This window comes from Pelmatolapia mariae, linkage group LG18 (assembly GCF_036321145.2).
Source record: "Pelmatolapia mariae isolate MD_Pm_ZW linkage group LG18, Pm_UMD_F_2, whole genome shotgun sequence".
Taxonomy (NCBI): domain Eukaryota; kingdom Metazoa; phylum Chordata; class Actinopteri; order Cichliformes; family Cichlidae; genus Pelmatolapia; species Pelmatolapia mariae.
In genome coordinates this window covers 24,514,238-24,535,999 of record NC_086243.1, presented here as the reverse complement: position 1 = coordinate 24,535,999, position 21,762 = coordinate 24,514,238, and the positions used below count along the sequence as shown (strand labels likewise).

At 39.8% G+C, this 21,762-nt stretch overlaps 1 protein-coding gene across 1 annotated transcript; it reads left to right on the top strand.

The window, feature by feature from the left end:
• Positions 1-10,275: 10,275 nt before the first annotated feature.
• On the top strand, positions 10,276-18,509 carry rheb (Ras homolog, mTORC1 binding). Its single transcript, XM_063462542.1, has 8 exons — positions 10,276-10,573; positions 11,370-11,441; positions 13,784-13,851; positions 13,967-14,049; positions 14,157-14,213; positions 14,315-14,362; positions 14,776-14,857; positions 17,493-18,509. The coding sequence occupies exons 1-8, from the start codon at positions 10,522-10,524 to the stop codon at positions 17,583-17,585; spliced, it is 555 nt and encodes a 184-aa protein (XP_063318612.1). The 5' UTR covers positions 10,276-10,521; the 3' UTR covers positions 17,586-18,509.
• The last annotated feature ends 3,253 nt before the right edge of the window (positions 18,510-21,762 follow it).

The window sequence follows — 21,762 nt, the reverse complement described above, 5'->3', positions numbered from 1 at the left end:
TGCTCTGTTGACTATAACTTATCAGAAGATGTTAGCATGCGATTAGCTAAATCACTTACTAAGAATACTGGCCTCTGATTGAACTCCGGAGTTCTTGAATGAGCCTCGCAGAACATCATCATTTCCACTATTACACTGTCTTGGTCTTGTAGAATTCCTGATGCATATTAGAAACTACACTGAATCCTGTCTAGGTTTTTCCTCACAAAGCTGAGTTACACGCCACTGTAGCAGAGCACTGTTATGGTCTGAGCTTCCCATACCAACTGCCTCTCTGACTGGATTTCAGTCCCCAGCTGGTCCTGTCACTTCTTCCAGTCCACAGATAGCACACTGCTCCCCACCCACTTCAGGAGAGCAGGACTAGGGATAGGATCCTGTGTGTGATCAATCGGATGAGCTGAGTGACATGATGTCATAACCTAACACCAGAAATATACCAGTGCTTACACACGCTGTGAAATGTTACATAACCATGTTTATTTTGTTAATATACTGTAAGCTACAGCTGTTATCTTCTGCAAGAATTTTTTTTAAAAAAATAAGTGAGATACTTGGCATACCATCTATCGCAATGTCCCCAAACATTTTTTTTCTCTTGTGTTGGCCTCCGCACCTTTGTAAATATTCCCGTGTTTCTTCTTAAACTTCTCAAACTGGCAGCTGCAAAAACACTGAATCATCTTTCAATGAAGCAACAGCTCTGTTATGTGCTGGTTTAATCTCAAGTGCAAAGGGACATGGAACATTCCAGCATGTTCCTAGAAATCTCTGCTGCTATTCAAAATCTCATTCATGTGGCCCCCGAGGAGGAGTCTATCTTTTTATGCGAAAAAATATACTGTAGCACATTTCAATTTTTGAATTTGTCTTACCCCCCAGCAACTTGCACACCGAGGTAAAAAGTTCTCAGTGTATTTTCCCTAAAGGGTTTGTCTTACTTGCTTCCTAGCAGCCCTCTCTTAAACCTATTTGTTCCACTCAAACTTTAAAAATGTCAAACTAAAGTTCAAATATCATAATATCTCAGTTTTTATCTTGACTTCGACCTTGATGCCAGAATAGCTGCTTCATTTATTGAGGTGATTGTATACACTGTAAATGATCCATTAAGTACAAACCTATACTTACAGACATGTGTGAGCAGGCATTATACACTTAGGTCCATTTATTTTCCAGGGTAGTGACACATTTCAGGCAATGCAACCAAGGATTAATGTTAAAGTTTGAAAATGATGATAGACTCTCAGCTTTAATTCAAGGGATTGAACAAAAACTTGCACTAACTAATGTGGAGTTATTACAGACATTACCAAAATATTAAATGAAATGCTAATTTTTAATACTTTGTCAGGATTTCTTAGCAGGCAGGTCCTAAAATCTGGTAACCTTGGATATCACCAAAGAATGCATTTTCTCTTTTTTAATGCTTTCTATGCTTAAATAAGAGCTCTTTTAACTAAATGTTGAGGGTTCACAGCACAAACACAAATGTTACATTTGGCCAATCAGATGGGATTTTAATACTCAAGACTAGTCAAGCTTTTTATCCTTGAGAAAACTAACTGAACAGGGCAACACTTTAGTTCTAGCTATACTGTTGGTTCCTCTGGTGGTAGCATCCATCCAACCTGCCATCCAGAGGCTGCAGTGTCACAGCTGCACAAAGCGTGATGTGTAGCCAGGTTTTGGACCAGATTAACTAGTGTGCTGATTGGTCCATCATCATATATTCCTTTGAAGCTCCTACATGGACACTCCAGTACTGGCTACAGTCCCTCAGTTTACTCACAATCTAAAACAAGTCATTTTAGCTCTTCTTCCTTTGAGCTAATGTTATTTCAGTTAGTTGCACCTTGCAAACAGAAGGCCTGAACAGAGGATAGGAGGGGCTGCTGTGCCTGAGATGAGTGCACTCTCTTAAGCATCATACACATCCAAAATAGAAAATAGAACAGAAATAAGGAAAAAGTCTAATAGGTCTACCTTAAGTGCAAGTTCCAAATCTAAATAGTATTTTACAGAAAGTAAATAAATACATACATGAGTAAGTAAGCAAGTTCAGTTGTGGGCATCTCATGGATTAACAGGGCTATGTAGTAAAACACACCAACGGGAAGACAAATTATGATTTTTGTAGAGAAAACAAAGCAATCAGCTTTGCTGATTGCTACATGACATAAATTTAGCATGAAAACGTTTTTCTTGTAAACGACTGATAAAAAATGAGTGAAGCTTGCCAGAAACAGTTGGAGAACCACTGCTTTAGGCACATGTTGTTAGCAATAGGAGTGCCCTTGTTTTATTTATTTTCAGCGCTTTGGCTTTATTTTTAATAAAAGCTTGTTTATATTGCAGCCCATGGGTTGAAATCACACACTCAGACAGACATGCATATTCCAACTGAAAATCTTTAGCTGGATGGTTTGCACACAGGGTGGTGCTGGTGTTTTAATGCTATAGTACAGGTTTGTCTGTCATGCATTTACATATAAAGTAAATTTTAATGAAAATGATTTGGAAACCATAAAAATTTGCAAGCATGTCTGTAGTTTAACATGTATAGTTTTATTATCATTATGGTTACTATACCAGCATGCTGTTCTTGATGTTTCACAGGATACATTCCAGTGAGTTTAATTAAGTCTTGAAAGTATAATTCCTTAAACATTTACTAAATGTTATCTGCTCTTTATGAATGCTATACAGAAAATGACATCTCGTCATGCTGTATAATCTATTTTAAACAATATATAATGTGAACCATAAAGATATTATATAAATGTTATGGGGGAAATATGAACTCGCTTTCCTTGACAGCCTTAAAGAGTCTGACCAGGACTTACAGCGGCCTTAGTCATCATTCTTCTCCCAGTCCAGTAATCAAAGTACCAGGATGACAGTTAGCAGTGATATCCTGCTCTGGGGACTCGGTGGCTCTGCTCTGAGCATGGCTACATCAGCACTTATGAATGACAGGTTGAACCATCTGTTTGCTGAATTGGACAACAGAGCTGTTGAGGTGCATTGGCCATTCAGGCAGCTGCTTGTGCAGCATGTCTCATCTTGGCAATTTTTCTTTCATTTTTTCATTTTGGTAAATTCTAATACCCCCACATCACAGAAACTTTTGTAGAAACTGGCTGACTGGTAGATTTCTTGTGTGTGTGTGCTTGCAACAAAAAACAAAGTCTTTATATAGCCCCGTTTTTGTTTTTTTTAAGGCAATCTGCAGTGCTGATCTTGTGTATATGTGTGCCACGGCTAATTTCACACACAGCAGGATCGCTATATCCTGCCATCCTCTATTTACATGAAAAATGATACCTCAGCTGTAACCGTCAGAGCATTGCCCCCCCCACCCCCATGTGCAAACGCATCCCTGGAGTGGCAGCACCGGGCTCAGAACACATGCTGTCAAATATGCAGAAAAACCTTGGCTTCATATGCATATCCCTCATTATGGGTTAACTGTGTCATCGCAATACCTGAATAAAGCCAAAACGGATGGACAGATGGAGGAAGGAGATGGGATAGAAGCGAGATAGGTAGGTTGATGGATAGATGGACACAGGGAATTATGGTTGTGTCTGTGACAGAGATGTCATCGTGACATACCTCTCTCTAACACACTGTAGCCTAACACTCTGTCATAATCATGTGTGGCATGAATCTTCATTAGATGTTCCTTTTCTCCATCCCGTGCATGTTTTCTTCAAAATGAATTGTCCTTTCTACACCAGAGGAACAGATGTGTGGAAACAGCTTGAGATTTAGATTACAAGAAAATGGGATTTACCATTCCTCCTGCATTCACACAACACCTTAATACAGAGTCCCATTAGCGCCAAATGAGGATGAGTTATTCACTCAGTGAACAGTTACACCCTCCAGTCCTCAGGGCGACAAAAATGATCTCATTTGAGAAAGCTCATCTGGTTATGTGGCACAATAATGACTCTGGATGAGCTACCTTTAGAGACTCTAGTTCAAGATATATACTATTATTACTTGTTCATTATTGTGGAAGCTTCTGGCGATGACAGATGATATATGGTTTCACTGCCACAGAACCTGCTGTAGGTGTTTCTCCCCTGTTAAAATGTAAGAACACACCAAGACCCGAGGCTCTTTAGAGCCCATATTGCAGACACATTACTCCTCGAAGCTAGCACTCCTCCTGAAGAATATGCTCGCTCTTAAGACAGAATACAAGACAAGATCAGATCTGAGAGACAAGAAATATGCATTACGCAAGCTCTTTGACTATTACGGTCAAAATTAGCACCACGAAATGGGAGAAAGCACGCGAGCAGGGCTGCACAGTGTGCCACCTGAGCTGATAATTGTCTATTATTCAGCAGGTGCAGATGTGAATATTCACACCACTGGACACTTTCCACCACTTTTCCATTTGTGCACGTGCATGTTTTCCTCCCTCAGCTAATGGAGTCTGTGGATGTGGCTGTGTATTTTTCTAAAAAATTGAGGATATGTCACACATTTGAATTGCCATCTGGAAATTGGCTGCAACACCGCTCTGCCTGAACCTCCAGGTGACACAAAGGATCTACTCAGCAATGCAAATTAGCGGGGAGGAAATTTGAGGGAGTGTCCAACAAGTCTGCTCGGAGGCTGTGTACGAGGCCAAGAACATTTCATTTAAATGTTACAAATGTTCATTTATTTACCAGATTGGACACGCTGAAGTTGCCCCTGGCTTGTTGTGCAAAATGTCAGCATGGAAATAAAAGTGTTGTTATCATATTCAAGCATACTGTGAAAAAATACTGGCGTTAAAACACAAATTCACAAACACTCTGCGTCTTTTTAGAATATTTTTCACTTCCTTATCAACTCTAAGTGAAACACCTCTAGTGTGTATCTTGTAATCTGCTAATCTCCCACCTCAGGCCACATGCCAAGCATCTGTAGTTAGATATGTAGTGAAGCAGCCAGATTCATCTTGAGATAAACTGGGACAACATGATGAATAGATAATAAAGGCACCCATGGGAAAGCACTATCCGGGTTAACTCCACTGCGTAAAGATACCATTTGTAATGATGGCTGGAATCAACGGGGAAGCAGAGTGAACAAAGCTAACTGGGCTCCTGAGTGACCAAATCAGTCGTGACTTTGCTGATACAGCAGATGGGGTGTACAAACCAATTGTAGCCGTGACAACAACAAGTGGGGTGATGAAGTACCGCCGAGCATCCTATCTGGGTCTCACCTGCTCGTTGCTATAGGCTACTGGATGCTAAACGAGAACAGCTGTACAGTCAATACAGTTCTGCACAAATCACAGAGAGATAAACTTTTAAGGCTTTTTTGAAGTACAGGTTTTGACCTGGTCGCAAACTTCATGCTCAAGAGAAAAGTGGGAAATGGTGATCAACAATTTATAGTCGAACTGGATTTTAAGTTTTGGATAAGGTCCTAATAGGCTTTCTAGTAAAACTTATACATTATGGCCAGGCTTGCTGCTCTGATCCTGGTACTACTTCCCGATTTCTCCTTCATCTTATTTCCTTCCCTTCACTCCACTCTCCGCCAGATTGCTCAGCTCTCTGTTTGAGGTTTTCCTGTTCAGCTGTGCACCAGCTCACCTCGCTCCAGCTCACCAAACCAACTGACTGCGGATTAATCCTATCTGTCCCACTCGCCAATCGTCTCCAGTTACCCAGTGGCCATCAGCCACTTGCCTTGCTCCAGCACCCCAGCCTCAGCCTCTACCTCTGGCTGAGCTCCTCCAGCCCCCATCACTCTACAACACCAGATGGCGAGTCAAAACTTCCTGCCTGCCGCATCACATGCTATTCATTTATTACTATAAATCTCCTTCAAATTTGCTCTTAACTCAGTTTTTTACATCCTGTTTTTGGATGTTCCAATCCAATATTATTCATAAAATAACATAAGAGGTCACACTGAATAATCTAACATCCACATTAACAAGACATTAAAATGCAAAGAGACATTTACAACAAGAACAAATGTCAGAGGTATGTCCTTGGAAATTGTTGTTTAACAATAAAATTAAATTAAAGAAAAGAATTGAAGTTAATGGGCTGAGTTTCCTCAGGTACTGCCAAGGCAAAGTCTAAATCAGTTAGTGTTACTATAATATCTGTTTTGGAACACATCTGATGCAGTCTGGGAGGGAAATGCAGGATGTAGCTAACACATTTCAGACTTTTAATTGGGTTTAAACCAACTGTCGGCTGATATTGGCAGTGATTTTGTGCAGTTTATTCATTTTATCAGTGCTTTTTGCTGAAAAGCTGCCTGCTACATCTAAAACGAATGAGTCTGAACCATCTGCTGGAGCAACTCTTTGCATATATATATTTAAACTATTGCACTTTTTAAAGATGCTGATCATAGCAACTTTAGGATGATTCTAGCTATTTTTATTTTATCTCAGTTTTCATCATGTACAAAAGAAATGACAAAAAGTTCAGTTCGCAGTGATCATCGGGTTGATCCTGAAGTCACGGTGACAGCAAGTGTAGCACATGTTTGAGTTAAAAGAGCAATTTAGCAGTTCAGCAGAAAGACAATAAAATAGGGGAAATGTCACTGCCAGATAGAATAAACCACCTATTGTGTGTGGTTGTGTGTCAGGTGTTATAGAGAAACTCATATTGGAATTTTTGTTTTGACTGCAAGTGACAGAAGTTTCAGGGCTGATGATTTTTCTGTTCACGCCACCAGAACTTGAAACAATAGGATCTGACAGGCTCTGTTCTAGAAATTAGGATGCTTGCCAGACCATCACTGCCAGCAAGCCATAAATGTTTCATGTGGTGCTGATATGGTAATCATTGGACCCCTACAATGACACCTTGTGAGAGTTGGATAACGATGGCTGTCTTTCAGGCCTGTGTGACTCTGGACTCAGTCCAACAGCTGAGGCACAGCCTGAAGTGGGAATCTGTCTGCTAAAAAAGCCGAGCTGGATCCAATAGGTGGATAAAAATCTCAATAAGATGAACAATATGAAGGTGCACCAGGTGTCCTTTAGGCATCGCACAGCTATGGACTATTGCAGAGATATGCCGCACAAATACATTCCTCTTACTTAAATATGCATTCCGTTTCATGAGGTTTGCGAGAGGGTCCAGGTGCCCAGTGGTGGCACAGACCCAGCTGGAGGATGTGGCTGACTAGTGCTCAGGCTGGCATACTAACAGAGCCAGGGGTGCTTTTCACAGCGAGTTGAAAGAGGCTGGCGCTGGAGCCACGAACCCAGGATTCATAAACGCGAGCTCCAGCTGCATGTCCACTACCTCCCATATAGATAAAGAAATTAGAGACTAGATATTTAAAGCATTTTTTTAAAAACCACACCCAAGACTGGACTTGAATACTGGTCTTGCGACATTACCTGTCACATGCAGCAGATGCACGTTGATCACATCTTCCTGCTGATGTGAGCACGACCTGTGTGATAAAATTTGCTGGTGTGAAAAAAAAGAAACTTCGATGGGATGGAGCAATAAAAAGGGCAACATTTCTAAAACAGCTCAATGTATTATTTGTCTGAGCTTCGTGTAAGCCTTTTATTAAAGTGAAACAATCATGTCAGACACCTGTTGTTCTTGCAGGGGGTATTTATTGTTGGTCGATGTCAGCACACTGAAATCCCTGGATAGACCATGGCTGTATTAACAGTATGACCTATTCTTGGTCATCATAATTTCCTGAGCATGTGAGTGTGCGCGTGTTTGAGTGGGAGAGGCAGAGAAAGTGACAGTGTTCGTGTGTATGAGTGGGCATTTGTGTGTCCAGTGATTGCATGCACCATATTTTCTGACACCCAATGTCATGCAGAACAAATCGCCTATTGCTGACACCAGTGATTTCTTGTCTCTACTGCTGAGAAGTGTGTGTGTGGAGGCAAAACAGTTGGGTCTTACTGACGGGGAGTTGGACATTTCTGTGATTAAGTAGTAATGGCCCAGGACGTGACAGGGAAACTGGGGATTTCCTCGGTCACAGGGCAATAAGAACTGCACAGCTTGGGCCTGCGTGCTGCTATTTTTGGGAGTGTATATAATTATTTCAAGAGTTCTGCCACCAGAACTTTCTAAACTGATGTTTAGGCGCTCTGTCCACAAAATCCAACTTTACCGGGTGAATTGCTTGTGTTTGTGCCGAGGGATGAATGGCAAACATGAGTAACATTACGGCTTTAAAAGCAAAGAGGACTCTCATTATCCCACCACCTTCTCCACGCCTGCCTTGAATTCCAGTCTGCAGATGGGCTTAACCCACTAATTGCAGCTTGAGTTCCTATGGTATTGTTACATGCCTGCGGTTTAGTTTAAGGTTTTAGTTATATTAAGAGATGAGTATTTTAGCATTTGTAATAGAATATGCTATCAGCCCAAACAATCACGGATGTGTGCAGCATGATTTATGCACCTTGTGCCTCACTGTTCAGGGACTTGTTATGACTCGGTAGTGTGAAGCAACAGGGCAGTTTGTGATTTTAAATGTGATGCAAAAACGAGAGATGGAAACAAACAGTAATTAGAAGTTGATGTTTCAGTGGGAATATAAAACAGTTATTTGTGCACATAGGGCTGTGGTACTCCAGTGAGTCCTAGGTAGCTATAAATGGTGCTCTGTGGACATCTAGTGGCCAATGCTAAGATAACTGAAGCAGGATTTCTTTAAGAGCAGCCCAGCTTTTTAAATCATCAGGCGCTATTACAGTAGTAGTAAATCTTTACTTGCAGTAATGAGTCTAAGTCTTTAGTGGCCCCTCAATTCTTTGTCTTGTTTCCATATTATATTCTTGTAATATGTTTTCAAGTGGTATTGAGCAATAAGTCTCCAGGCTTTCTGAAGGTCTTTCAGGTTTTTCTTTGGACGTTGGCTGATTTTTCACTCATTTTCAATCGAGTCCACATACCTGAGTATGAATATTTTTTTCTTTGTTTGTTTGTTGCACTTTTCAACACTGACCATTGAATTATCCAAGCATAAAAAGCACTTAACAAATTTAGCAGACCACCACCTAGTCTAAAGTTCATGCCACAGAACCATTAAATTAACAGTATCGGTCATTAACAAAATATTTTTTCTATTTTTTTCTATTATGTTTCTGTGATGGTTAATCCATCACTATGCACAAACTCTTTAATCTAAATAATATTTTTTCATTCTAAAAAGTATTAATTTGCTATCTGTTAATTTTCAAATGTACAATTATTTACAACATGCTGAGGTTAGATTGTGACCAAGCAGTAGCAAACTGAAACCTGCCAATGAAGAGATTATTATATAATTAATAGAGATGGGCAGATCAATAGATCCAGTACCGATACTATCGATTCCAGTATTACCAGTATAATATTGGTATCGGATTTATATTAGCCAGTGGAATTGAGAATTTGTTTCTAGCTTCTCACCTCAGCATGTAGCCCACTGAACAGTTTTTCACTTTGTTTTTTGTTTGTTTTTTAAATGAAAAATATACCTCAAACATATGTATACCTGTTTGTGCTGACTGTCTAGTTTATTTATAATCTATTGCACATTTAAACAACACAAGTTGACTCAAAGTCCTTCAGAGACAGGTACACCTAGGTCTCCAAAAATCCAGTTTCAAACTATATACAAAGCTGTGCTTTATTGTTTTTGTTTTGTTAACTAATAATTGTGAAAAGTAAAAATCACAGTGATTTTGTGAACATTAAAATGTGTTCAGAATTTGCAAACTGGTGAGGATTTATCTCCTAAATCATGACACTCGGCTCTCCCCTACTTACGCTGCCTTCATAGATTAAACGTATCGGTGTCATTGGTTTCTGGCAATACTGGCCCTGAATTTACTCAATGATATTAAAACATTTATTCATATATAATTTTCCTTTCATTGATGTTCTCCCCCAGTATTTCCAAGCATTGATCTATGTTAACCTACTAATCTGTGGGATTTTTAATTGCAGTCGAGGCTGTTTCATTGTCATGTGATGCCTTATAGCCTCATTTCACACGGCCTTCTGCGCATCTACATGAGTAAGGACCATCATCCCTGTTCCGGTCCTTCCTGACCCTAAAGATATGAATGACACCCCGCCCGACCACCCAGCACGTCACGAAGCCTGACACAGCCAATGAAAATATCCAAACCGGGTGCCGCTGATTAACGGACAGCTGCCTTATCCAACGGGAGCTTTCCGTGCGCCTTCATCCTCCGCCTGTTCTCTACGTGTAGCCAATCAACGCGCAGGATCAATTACTAATTCATTACTTCGCAAAGGGGAGTGACGCAGTTATTGTAGATGTATAGATACTCCATGCTTTTCTCATATGACCTGAAATTAAATTTTTTTCAAGCTTTCACGCAAAAAACTAAATCCACATAAACACAGCAAAGAAGAGGGATTCCCACTGTCATCTGCAAGCTGCATGACCATTCTCTGCGCCCCTTGAATTTGGATGCCATTCCGGGAGGAGGTTGCGGTAAACCCCGAGGACTAGATGCGATAACCATAAGGAGACATGCCGCAGCCGAAATCACGAAAAATCGCCATCCTCGGGTACAGATCCGTAGGTGAGTATGGAACGGAAGCTGAGTACTGCGGGGAAAGAGGACCCAAAGGCGGCTTCGAGTGGGACGCAGACCCAAGATTTTTAGCGGCCTTTCAGGCCAGTACAAGTCCAGCGTGAGAGCGCTTTACGCCTCCTATAATAGACTTAAATTATAGGGAGTAACATCTGACACGCGGCGTCTCAGGGCGGGCGAATGAGCGCCACCAGGTGAGACGTGGCTCTGCGGTGTGAGCGCAAGAGGCCTTCCATAACGTGTGCAAGAGAGAGATTTTAATCGATCTTATTGATAGGTTTCCGTTAGCCCTTAACCCCGGTGCCATGTTAGGCAGTGCCATGCCACGCAAACACCATCGACGGCTTTGACGCATTTAGTTTGCGGTTTATTTAGTGATGTGTAAAAGCAAAGAAGCGCAGATTATGTGCGGTGAAAGGATGTTGAGGATGGCAAGATGGCACACACAGATAGCACGACTGGAGGCCCAGGCAGCACCAACTGCAACCCTGTAATATCCCCACAGAGACGCGTGATGTGTTTATGGTTCCCTGCTTTGTAGTAACCTCGACGATTTCTAAACATGTTCATCAGTATTACAGCGTGCTTCATGTGGCGCATTTTAGGTTTGTTCACGGTTATTAAGCCTTATATTTGTATTTTTTGTATCATTGTATGGCTACATTCACTCATAGAGACTGATCTCGACAAAAACAATCATAATGATGACTTCTATAGATGTTATCCCTTAATTGCTACTCTGACTTCCTTTATCTGAGGGTAACTATCGTCTCTGTGTTTACAGGAAAGTCCTCTTTGACCATCCAGTTTGTGGAAGGCCAGTTTGTTGATTCCTATGACCCAACAATAGAAAACAGTAAGTGGGGATTTTTTTTGAAATTCATACAAAAACCGTGTTTCCCCCAGGAAACTGTTTACATGAGGTGGCACACAACTCAGGTCCCTGTCTCTCTTGTGAATCAGTAGGTGAGGCCTACATGTATTGGCTCCAAAATAGCTGTTCCTGTAATATCCTATCCTCAGCATTGCTGCTCAGTGTGCACCAGCAAAGCTGAATATCAAGTTTATCCTTATTTATCATCCCAGCACTACAAATGTGTCAGTTTGTCATTAGATGCTCTTCGTAGTGCAATGAATAAATCCTTACCGGTGCATCTTCTGTAAGGTCAGAACATCGTGTTCCTCATTATTTGTCATTTACTGTAAGCCCCACACTCGGATTTGCTTACAGCCAATTCTCACACCTGAAAAGCTGGAATGCGGATGTGTTAGCTTACGCTTTCCAGCTTTAAGGTTGTTCACAACACCTCATGACAGAAAAAGTTAACCACCAAAGGATTTCATGGAGTGACAGTTGTTTTTCTTTCATAACTGATTTATATTTATACTACATCAGGAGTACATCCACTGTTTTTGGTCAGATGCAACATTAAATATTAGAGCTTGACCAATATAGGATTTTCAACATTTGGTGATTTTAAAAATCAGATCTATCATCATATTTTTTTTTTTTCTTTCAGATGTGAAGCACAAACAGATTTACATTTATTAATTGTATTATTATTTATGAGTCCTTATTTTTTTTTTAAAAACATGACAGTGCTTATTAAAATAAATTTGTCTTATTGTCACAGTTAGTCCGGAATTTCCCATTTGTGCTCTGTCAGACTGCTCAGATCGGGTGTTTGCTTTGTTTGTGGTATCCAAACACCTGCTGGCAAAAGTAAAGTCACAGAGCCCTCTGGTGGACAAAATGTGCAACATCAACACTCATATCTTGAAGGGTGTTTCTCCCGTTTCTTCTTTAGTCTTTAAATGTTCATTTATTGTCTTTTGATACCTATATATCAGAAAATAGCTAATAAGGGAAAGTATTAGCTATTATTATAGCTATTATAGTTCATGTTTGCCTTTATTAGCTATTTGCCAATTTCATACGCTCCCACCGATACAGCTGCAGGACCGATATCAGTTGGGCTCTATTAGAGCTTTAAACTGCACTTATATGGACGCAGATATCACACAGCAACTGTTGTACGTAAAACACAAGGTAGTTTTATAATCGCTGCTGTTTGAGTCGTAGTAGTACTACACATGACAGTAAGTGGAATGCATTTGTACGCACTGTGTATATTCCACCTTATCTTTGTGGGTTTTAACAAGGTTTAGAAACCCTGTTATGAGATCAAAAGCAAGTTTGTTGTTTACAGAATTTTGATTGAATTTACTAATGAATCACTGCAGCTGTAATACAGTAATTCAATGTGATAAAAATGTGGTAACAGTACAAAGCTTATGCTTTATATTTTACATTTTGAACTTAAAGTGCAGTATCAGAGAAAACTTTTTCTAAATGTGTCTAAATGTTTAAATTATTTTTAAAACTTGTATGATCTGTTCTCAAAATCTAAATTCTATATTATGACAGCTCTATGGTCTAAGTGACTTCTGATTGAAAGATAATGATTTGCAAGACTTTGCTGTTACCCAGCAGGGTGTGATGTTCCTTCTAAGCAAATGCGTTTAAACACCGCAACAGCTGATTCCACCACTTTCCACACTTTCAACCAGAAAGAGAGAGCTTTCTTATGAGATATCAGCCGGCGTGCCGTTTGGTTGAGATAAACGTCTCTCTCTGACTCGCATGCAGCGGGACTTCTCTAGTTAAGAAAGGGAACTTTTCTTACAGACAATTTAAAAGCACTATTTTGGAGCGCAGGAGAACTTGCAGTTATTCATAACCTCCAAAACAAACCTGATCCCGGCCACCCCAGAGATTTGAGTCTGAATTGTAGGTTGTATCTGTAGGCTATTTCTCTTCTCCCTGACATGTTCGCTCACATGCTGTCCCACCCTACGCTTCTTAAATCTGTTGTCTGTATCTATAAATAATCCCTGGATGGTTAATGTAAAATGAAGTGTCAGCGTTATCAGTGAGATGCTGCAGACTGTGCATGCCCGCTGTAGATAATATGACCCATCTCCAGGCAAATATTGACATTCCTGTCCTGAATGTGCTCATCGGGATGGATCTATAACTGGATTGTGTCTTGTATGCCCTGCAGAGAGTAATAAAGATACACTCAGCTGGATAGTACTGCATAGTTGCACAACTGTGTTGTATTTGTCATACGTATAAGAGAAAGGAAATGTATTGCCATATCTACAAAAAATTGTTGGTTTTTTTTGTATTTGCAGCATTTACTAAGATGATCACAATAAATGGACAAGAGTACCATCTCCAGCTTGTAGACACAGCAGGGCAGGTATGACTCAATGCGCTGTTTATGAGCCTGCCAGTGGTTTTATTGATTTTTCTTTTTTTTAAATGTGTGTCGTAACATTACATGCTAATTCCTTCACTTCAAATCCTTTTTCCAGGATGAATACTCAATCTTCCCACAGACTTACTCCATAGATATCAATGGCTACATACTGGTCTATTCAGTTACATCAAATAAAAGGTATAGAATTCCCTCCACTTCTCAAAACCAACCTAAATATCTCCTGTGTCCTGCATAATGAGGTGGACTGAAGAAAAGCAAATAAACTTTCCCGTCGTTTCTTCCAGCTTTGAAGTTGTACAAGTTATCCATGAAAAACTGTTGGACATGGTGGGAAAAGTTCAGTAAGTACAACTTTTCATTTTGCTCTTAAAGCCATTCCAAGCCATATAACATAAATCATGCATAAATGACAACATGGCATTTACTTTTTCCTTCAATGCAGAGTTCCAATTATGCTCGTCGGAAACAAGAATGACCTACATATGGAGCGGTAAGCGCTAGCACACACCTAAATTGTACATCCCTCGAGACTATAGGTATGCACATGGGTCAGGGTTTTTTGGTTTGTGTAGAAATTTATATTTGGTTTCTTATTATTTTCTAGCAAAAATGAAAATTTCATGTAAAACACTGAAATGCTGAGTATTTAATATTTAGTTCACACATGTCCCAAATGAAGACAGAAGCCATTTGCACTAAGCCAGGAAGCTGTACATTGTCTTGTTTAGCCCTGTGCTTTCACTGTACACAACACAGAGTCAGTGGATTAACATACACAAGCAGATTTCTAAGGAATTTAATACTGTGGGATATTTAAAGCAGAGACTGTGGCTTTATTCTGAAAGACAGTATTTGTGTTTTGGTCTGACTCTGCTGTCATCCCTGTGATTTTGCGCTCTTTAGAGTAATCAGTTGTGAAGAGGGAAAAGCATTAGCTGAATCCTGGAACGCTGCCTTCATGGAGTCCTCAGCTAAAGAGAACCAGGTAGGAAAGGCTTATTTAACTATCAGTGTGGGAGAAAAAAAATAGACAAATATGGTTACATTCTTCACTCAAAAACCAAAAAAATAAATAAATAAAGGTGGCAGTGGTGTGAAGTTTACACATGCTCCCTGTGACTGTGTAGGTTTCCTCCCACAGTACAAAGACATTCAAGTTTGAATGAATTTTAAATTGCCCACAGTCATGAATGTACCTGTCTTAGTATGTCAGCCCTGACATCATTTGGCAACCTGTCCGCTGCATATGACGCCTCTCACCCAGTGTCAAGTGAGATCAGCTCCTACTTGCCTAACCCTGTAGAGCAAAAGCCTGTAGAAATAATGGATGTGTGGATGGAAAATTACTGAATTGCTCTCATTGCACAGTGATGGTACACATCCACAGGATTCTTCATTTTCACACTTTCCATTTTCTCTCAGTGGAGATAAGCTTACAAAGTTTCTGGTGCCGGATTGTGTTTCAATCAGGTCATCGAGTTGCCCACTCCTAGAAGGTCTAGGTTACTTTAATAAAATCAGAGGTGACCTAGTATGACTTGACACCTGTGAGAGCTCCTGAAAAAATGTAATCTAACGTGAAGACAGCCTCATCATGGACTTCCTGGTATGTTTTTGTAACACCAAGAAAGATTTGCAAAAGAACAATAAAGCTGGTTTCAATTAGAAATTGTGGAGCAGGTGAGTTATGACTGGCATTTATTCGACACTTTTTAGTGGTTCTTCTGTCAAGCATCCAGCGCAGTTTAGTATGACTGGCTTGACAAAGATCGTAAAGTTGTAATCTTCATTGTGATGATGTGTGAAACTTGTGAAAACTTGCATTTAATGCCATTACCTCACGGTATTACACGTCATCGAAGACTGTAAAAGGTGTCACTTGTAGTCTCAAACTAACATTTGACTCTGCTTTTTACTTCAAAACTGTGACCTGCAGCATTTTTTCAATGGTAGTTGTACTTATTAATCTTTAATAATCAGTCTTTATTAAGCCACAGGCTAAACGGCCTCATACATAAGCTATACTTGGTAGCTAAAAACACAATCAGGTGACAGGTTCATTTAAACGAGACAATGCAAAGTGACATGTTTATGTTTGTCTTCCACTTCATTAAAGCAGACACCCCAGGACGATCTGGTTCTGATATGCAGTCTCTTTACTGTCAAGAGCAAATATAGAAAATATGAAGTGACATTGGAATTGAAATGTGATTAAAGGCATATTATACAGCTGGATTTAAATCTGCATAAAATGTCTTTTAAAAAAAATCAGGAAACCAGATCAATAAAGCAGTCTGCACTGATTTACATCTGTCCAGGAGATAATAACTTGTCGCCTATAGTTGCTTTATACAGTATGAAAAGCTTCTTCGTTTTATTACAGTCTTGCAGCTGCAATGCCACTGCATGACCTTCCACTATTTTTCTATTTATTGAATTACATACAGATGACCTCAGAGTAAAGTCCAATCAATAGCACACACATCAGACTGGGTCTCTTATGATATGTATTGCACTGGCATTGTTAACGTGGGAGATGTAGGATCACAGTGGCTCGTCAGTCATGTCTGTCACTGCCTTCTTTCTTTTGCAAAAAGTACCATATGGTAAATGCTAAGCGGACTAGTACTCATATAGCACTTCTCTGCTCTTACTGAGCCCTCAAAACATTTTTATGCTGCAAGCCACATTTATCCCTTTGCACACACACTCCCCTACAACACTTTGTTTTGTGGCTTTAAAGGCTTTTTACCCATCATAAGCACGCTCATATGTTGATGGTTATATCAGAGGGATTTTGGGCTTTACTGTCTTTCCCAATCGTGCTTTAAAATGTGGTTATCAGGTAATATTCTTCAGTAGTGAGATTGTGCTGCTTTACACCAATATGAAACCTGAACAGGAGCCCCTTAGCTTTTTGTGCATTAGCTGTTTCACAGCGATGAGCCCAGTGATTTGACTGGCTAAGAGTGAATTTAGTAGTCAACAATCAACCTCTGATTTATATTCCACTTAAGCCAGCCCAAAATAGCAGGTGTGCTTGAAGCGCCCACACAGTCTGCCTTTCCGAGACCTATCATTTGGCACTTTTCACGGCCCCTGCATTGCAGTGTAGACCAATATGTCAGCACTGTGTTTCCTCCCTCCAAGTAGACTAAATGTCACTAATGTATTTTTAACAATAGTTTATCCTCCCTAGACAAAAATGTGTTTATTCGGTATTCTTTTGATGCTAACCGTTTTTGCCAGCGGCTTTGCCAACATACCCTAATAGTAGACAACAGCAAACTAGCTACATGTGAAATACAAAACAAACCCTCCTTCTGTTTTCTGCTGGATATATTTCTCAACATAGAGTAGCAAAGTTCATATTCAGGATGTCAGTTAACCAGCTTCAAATTAAGTTAGAGGCAATAGTGCTCAACTTCAACACAATGAGATCTCTGTTGTGACTAAAGTCTGTGAGGCTCCAGTGGATGAGGAGCAAATTCAAACGTGGTGCACTGAGGCATGTGACAGCATTCTGTGTGTGTGTGTGTGTGTGTGTGTGTGTGTGTGTGTGTGTGTGTGTGTGTGTGTGTGTGTGTGTGTGTGTGTGTGTGTGTTTTGCGCTCTCTTAGACGGCCGTGGAGGTTTTCCGAAGGATGATCCTGGAGGCAGAAAAGATGGACGGTGGCGTGCAGCCAGGAAAAACATCCTGCTCCATGATGTAGAGCCGCCCAATCAACACACAGGACACTGCACTGGGATATCCCGTTACTTGAAGGCTAGCTGCCAGTTCTCCTCCACCTCAACTGACTCCACCCCCAGGGTCCTAAATATCCAATATTGTCTATTTATGGCTCTGATTCCACTGTTATTTATCAGTATTCCCTTTTGTCATCCTTGTTTTTCTTCATGTGTTTGATAAAAGAAAAGGACAAGTGGTGGTTCCTTGTCTTGCATTTTCCACAACCCGCTCCTCCGTCTCTGGGCTCGGCACTGATGCAAAACACAGAATATCACAGATGTATCAGGAAAAATCCTATATCGGAAATGATGACAACTGTAACTAAGTTAGCAGTGGCTCAATGAATCTTTGCTTCCCGATATGCAGCTTCCATTTAGCCCCTTCCCTGTTTAAATAAAATGAGATAAGAGGATTGTCATATCTATCTGCCATGCATATGCCTGGAAAATGGTTAGATAAACACAGTCATTTTTTCTGATACATCACCTGCTGTTTGGTCCCATCCATATGCATCTCTTTTTCTACTTCATCTACACACAGTACCCACTTCTCTGTCCCTCGGTTTGTTTTCATAGCAGATACTGTCAGCCAAAAGAAAAAAAGAAAAAAAAATCTGCATTCATTTTCTAATGTTGAAAATGTTGTACAAATGTTTTTGATTGTAATCATTAAAGCGAAAAGTGGTTATCTAAGCAGGCTGTGTTTTTGAATTATTGCAGAGGCTGTTAGCTAATGAGTTTTGTCGCTAGGAAGGCAGGGTGTTTCTCTTTGTTTGCACCCTTTTAATGATAATTGATATGTTTGGGCTAAAAGAAGAGAGAAGTACTTAGCCGTTTTGATTTATTGAATCCTTTGTGCTTCTTCGTAAAAGATGAAATAAATTGAAAAGGGTGCAGGATGCAAGCACAAGGAGAATAATGATGTAATGATTTACTGCAAAGTAATAAAGGTTTGTTCCACCTCATTGCAGTATAATAACTAAATGCTGCTTCCATGCTTTCTTTTTTTTTTCCCAGGGAGCAGTTATTACACTTTAGAGGCACATCTAAGGAATCCAGCACTGACTGAGAACAGGAGTTTTAGCCATCTGCTGTTCAAACTTTTGTTTGTGAGATGTACCAAAATCGAATGCAGGCTGACTTAAAGAGATGGGGGAGGGAGCTATATGACTATGGCTAGAACATGAAGTGGGAGGCTACAATACTTTCTTACAAAAGAAGAAGAATTTCTATGAACTGGTATTCATGAAAGTTTCATTTAATTTAGTCCAGAAATACAAATATATAGCTGGATATGAGCATAATAAGTCCAATTTAATGATAATCAGTGAGCTATTGTTCCTTTAATAGTAGTGCAAGAATTTTTAAGTAAATTGAGGTATTTAAAGTAAAACCTTGAGCTACTTGGAAAAGCTTTTATTACAAGAAATATCCCAGACAATAATCTGTTGCAAGTATAACATGATGAGATTTTCTAACATTTACCTATTTGGGGATTTGTGATTGGCTCTTAAAGAAAAAAGAAACTCAGTGTCAATACACAAGAATAAGGACAAGCATAGGTGCTTTTTCAAAGTATTTTATTTTTCAGTCCAGGGAACTTCAGAGTATATTTTTCTAAAAATAGCTGCTTTAATGTGTTCACACCTGGGTTCTCCCCGAAGCAGCTGCAGTCTGCAGGATTCACTGGGGGTGAAGTGCCTTACTCACACTGGACTGCAGTGAATTGTAATTTTCTTTGATGTTGAATTTTATAAGGTGTTGCACATGTCTTCGCTGCAGCACTTCATATTAATGTAGGCGTTCATCTTCAGCATTTCGCAGCTGTCCAGATCCATGCATTTCTGGTAATGGCCATCTACCAAAGCCAGATGAAAAGGTTATCTTTCATTTTTTTAAAATTTACACAATTCACATACACTTGACAGTCTCCATTATTATACAAGGAATAGTATCTCTGCTCTATGTGACCTTATCCTGCAGAAAATTTATCAAAGTCATACTTTTTTCATATAACATAATTTGCTTCTTGTGCTCTTTGCCCCTTTCCCTACTGGAATAAATATAAGATGAGGAACTCACATGGTGCTCTGAGGAAGTTGGCGGCAGCGCACCCATTCTTTTCTGGTTTACATGTTTCTACAGTGAGCTCACAGCTACCTCCAGCCCTTTTTGGGACACAGCGGTGGCAGTCCAGGGCTTCACCTGAAAACCAAGAAATAGTAAGAAAATTACAGAATAAATTCTGTCATAATGTGGCCGAAATGTATCTTGGGACAAAGTAGCATTTGCCAAGGATTCAGAAGTTTTAATTTAGATGTTAAAGAGTTTGAGTGGTTTGTTTAGGTTGTAGCTCACTGCAGGGAAGACTTTAAAATGAAGAAAATGGTGCTCACTGTTGCACAGCAGCAGAGGTTATGTTTATAGAGTGGAGAATCAGTGACAGACTCACCAGCTGTAAATAGCAGGGCGACAGCAAGAGCCAAGACCAACAGCTTCATTGTTCTGTTCAGCACTGCAGCCTATGCAAGATAAAGCACAGGCTTGATAACACGGACACAAAGTGCTTTCAAAACATCAAATTCCAGCACTTTTAATTCATGAAATTTACCATGTATTTTAAACTTTTCCCTGTACTGAGTATTGTTTAATGGTCAGATAAGACTCTAGAAAGTAACACACTCTTGAGTGAGTATATATAGTTTAAGTATATAGTTTATATATAAATGTGTCCATATATGCCAATGCACAGAATTTAAATTTGACAGATCATATATGATCCCAAAACCACATTATTACCTATGTTATATGCATGTTATTAAACATGTTCCCAAAAAACTGCTGTCAAGATCTAAAAGACAAACTGCATTTGTCTGAAAAAAGTCTTTTACATATATACATACATACCTTGCTGTATGTCTGTCTTGGTTTCTCCCAGTGACTGAGAGGACATCGGCTTTCCCTCTTTATATATACCCTTTCATACTTTGCACTGTCATGGTAACATCCCATTAGGTGCTGTCGGTCTTTTAAGTCTATATACTTAGCATCTCACTCACCCGATTACACTGTGTTCAGGGGTCATAGTTTCCCAATGCTCAGATCCCCTCATTAAGCACGAGCTGTCCACCTTTTATCCACTGTACAGTCTATAATTCATGAGAATTGCTAATAGCAATGTATGCATTCAGTTCAACCTCATATATTTATTTCTATAAGATACATTTGTACCTCAGGGGAATAAGAGAAAGAAAGAATCAGAAAGAGTCAGATGTACATTGTGTTTACTTAAGGTGGATCATGTGTGACCTATAAGAGGTGTAATACCTTTGTGTAAGTGCTCTTTAACCAGCACTGACCAAATACAATTTGATTTGAATCAAAACATTACCAAGGCCCTGACATGAATCTGCTCTTGATATAAATCTAATGAAAGGAAAGTAAAAGGGTGGAACAGTCACTTGCTGTTAAACAATGAAAGGAAATGCCTTTAAGTCCTTCAGAGCTGCTGCCATTGAAACTAAAATATTTTACATAGTGCAAAGTATTACGCACATTCACTTCTACCTACAGTATTTCCACATCAAAATACATCTATTCATAGTTGAAAAACTGGTGACAACCGTGCTTTACAACTATTCAATAACTTGCATAGCATGCATAGACTGCCTGGTCTAACTCTTGGAAACATTCATTCGGTTAAAACACATGGGCTGCTTTGCACACACTCCTGCCATTAATATTCATTTTAAAATAGGTTCTATCAGCACTTCAAAACAAGATGACAGATTTATTGTTTCCATTGAGCCAACCTTTCACCTCTGCTTTAACTTTCCCTCTCTGTGTTTGTTTTCCTCCCCATCTCCTCCCTCATCTGGACACAGCCCAAATATTACCCTGCAACCCCCCGCCTCAGTATAACATCACTCTCAAAGCCCAATCAAAGCAAAATCTCTCTCCCGCTATTGTTTCGTCCTCCCGAGCCAAACTCCAATATCAGCACTGGCACATGTAAGGGAAACTGTCCATGTGGCAAAATATCTAAACCCCCCATTGTTGTGCTTTTGTTGCTTCTCTCTCGCGATACCGCCACACTCTGCGCTGTCCATATATATCTGGGAGTCCAAATTTGTCCACTCCTATACTGTGTGAGTAATTTGG

Excerpts from the sequence above, each read along its gene's own strand:
- rheb (XM_063462542.1), top strand. The coding sequence starts at position 10,522 with ATGCCGCAGCCGAAATCACGAAAAATCGCCATCCTCGGGTACAGATCC. Across the intron at positions 14,050-14,156 it reads TCAGTTACATCAAATAAAAG|CTTTGAAGTTGTACAAGTTA; the intron begins GTATAGAATTCC and ends CGTTTCTTCCAG. Across the intron at positions 14,214-14,314 it reads GACATGGTGGGAAAAGTTCA|AGTTCCAATTATGCTCGTCG; the intron begins GTAAGTACAACT and ends CCTTCAATGCAG.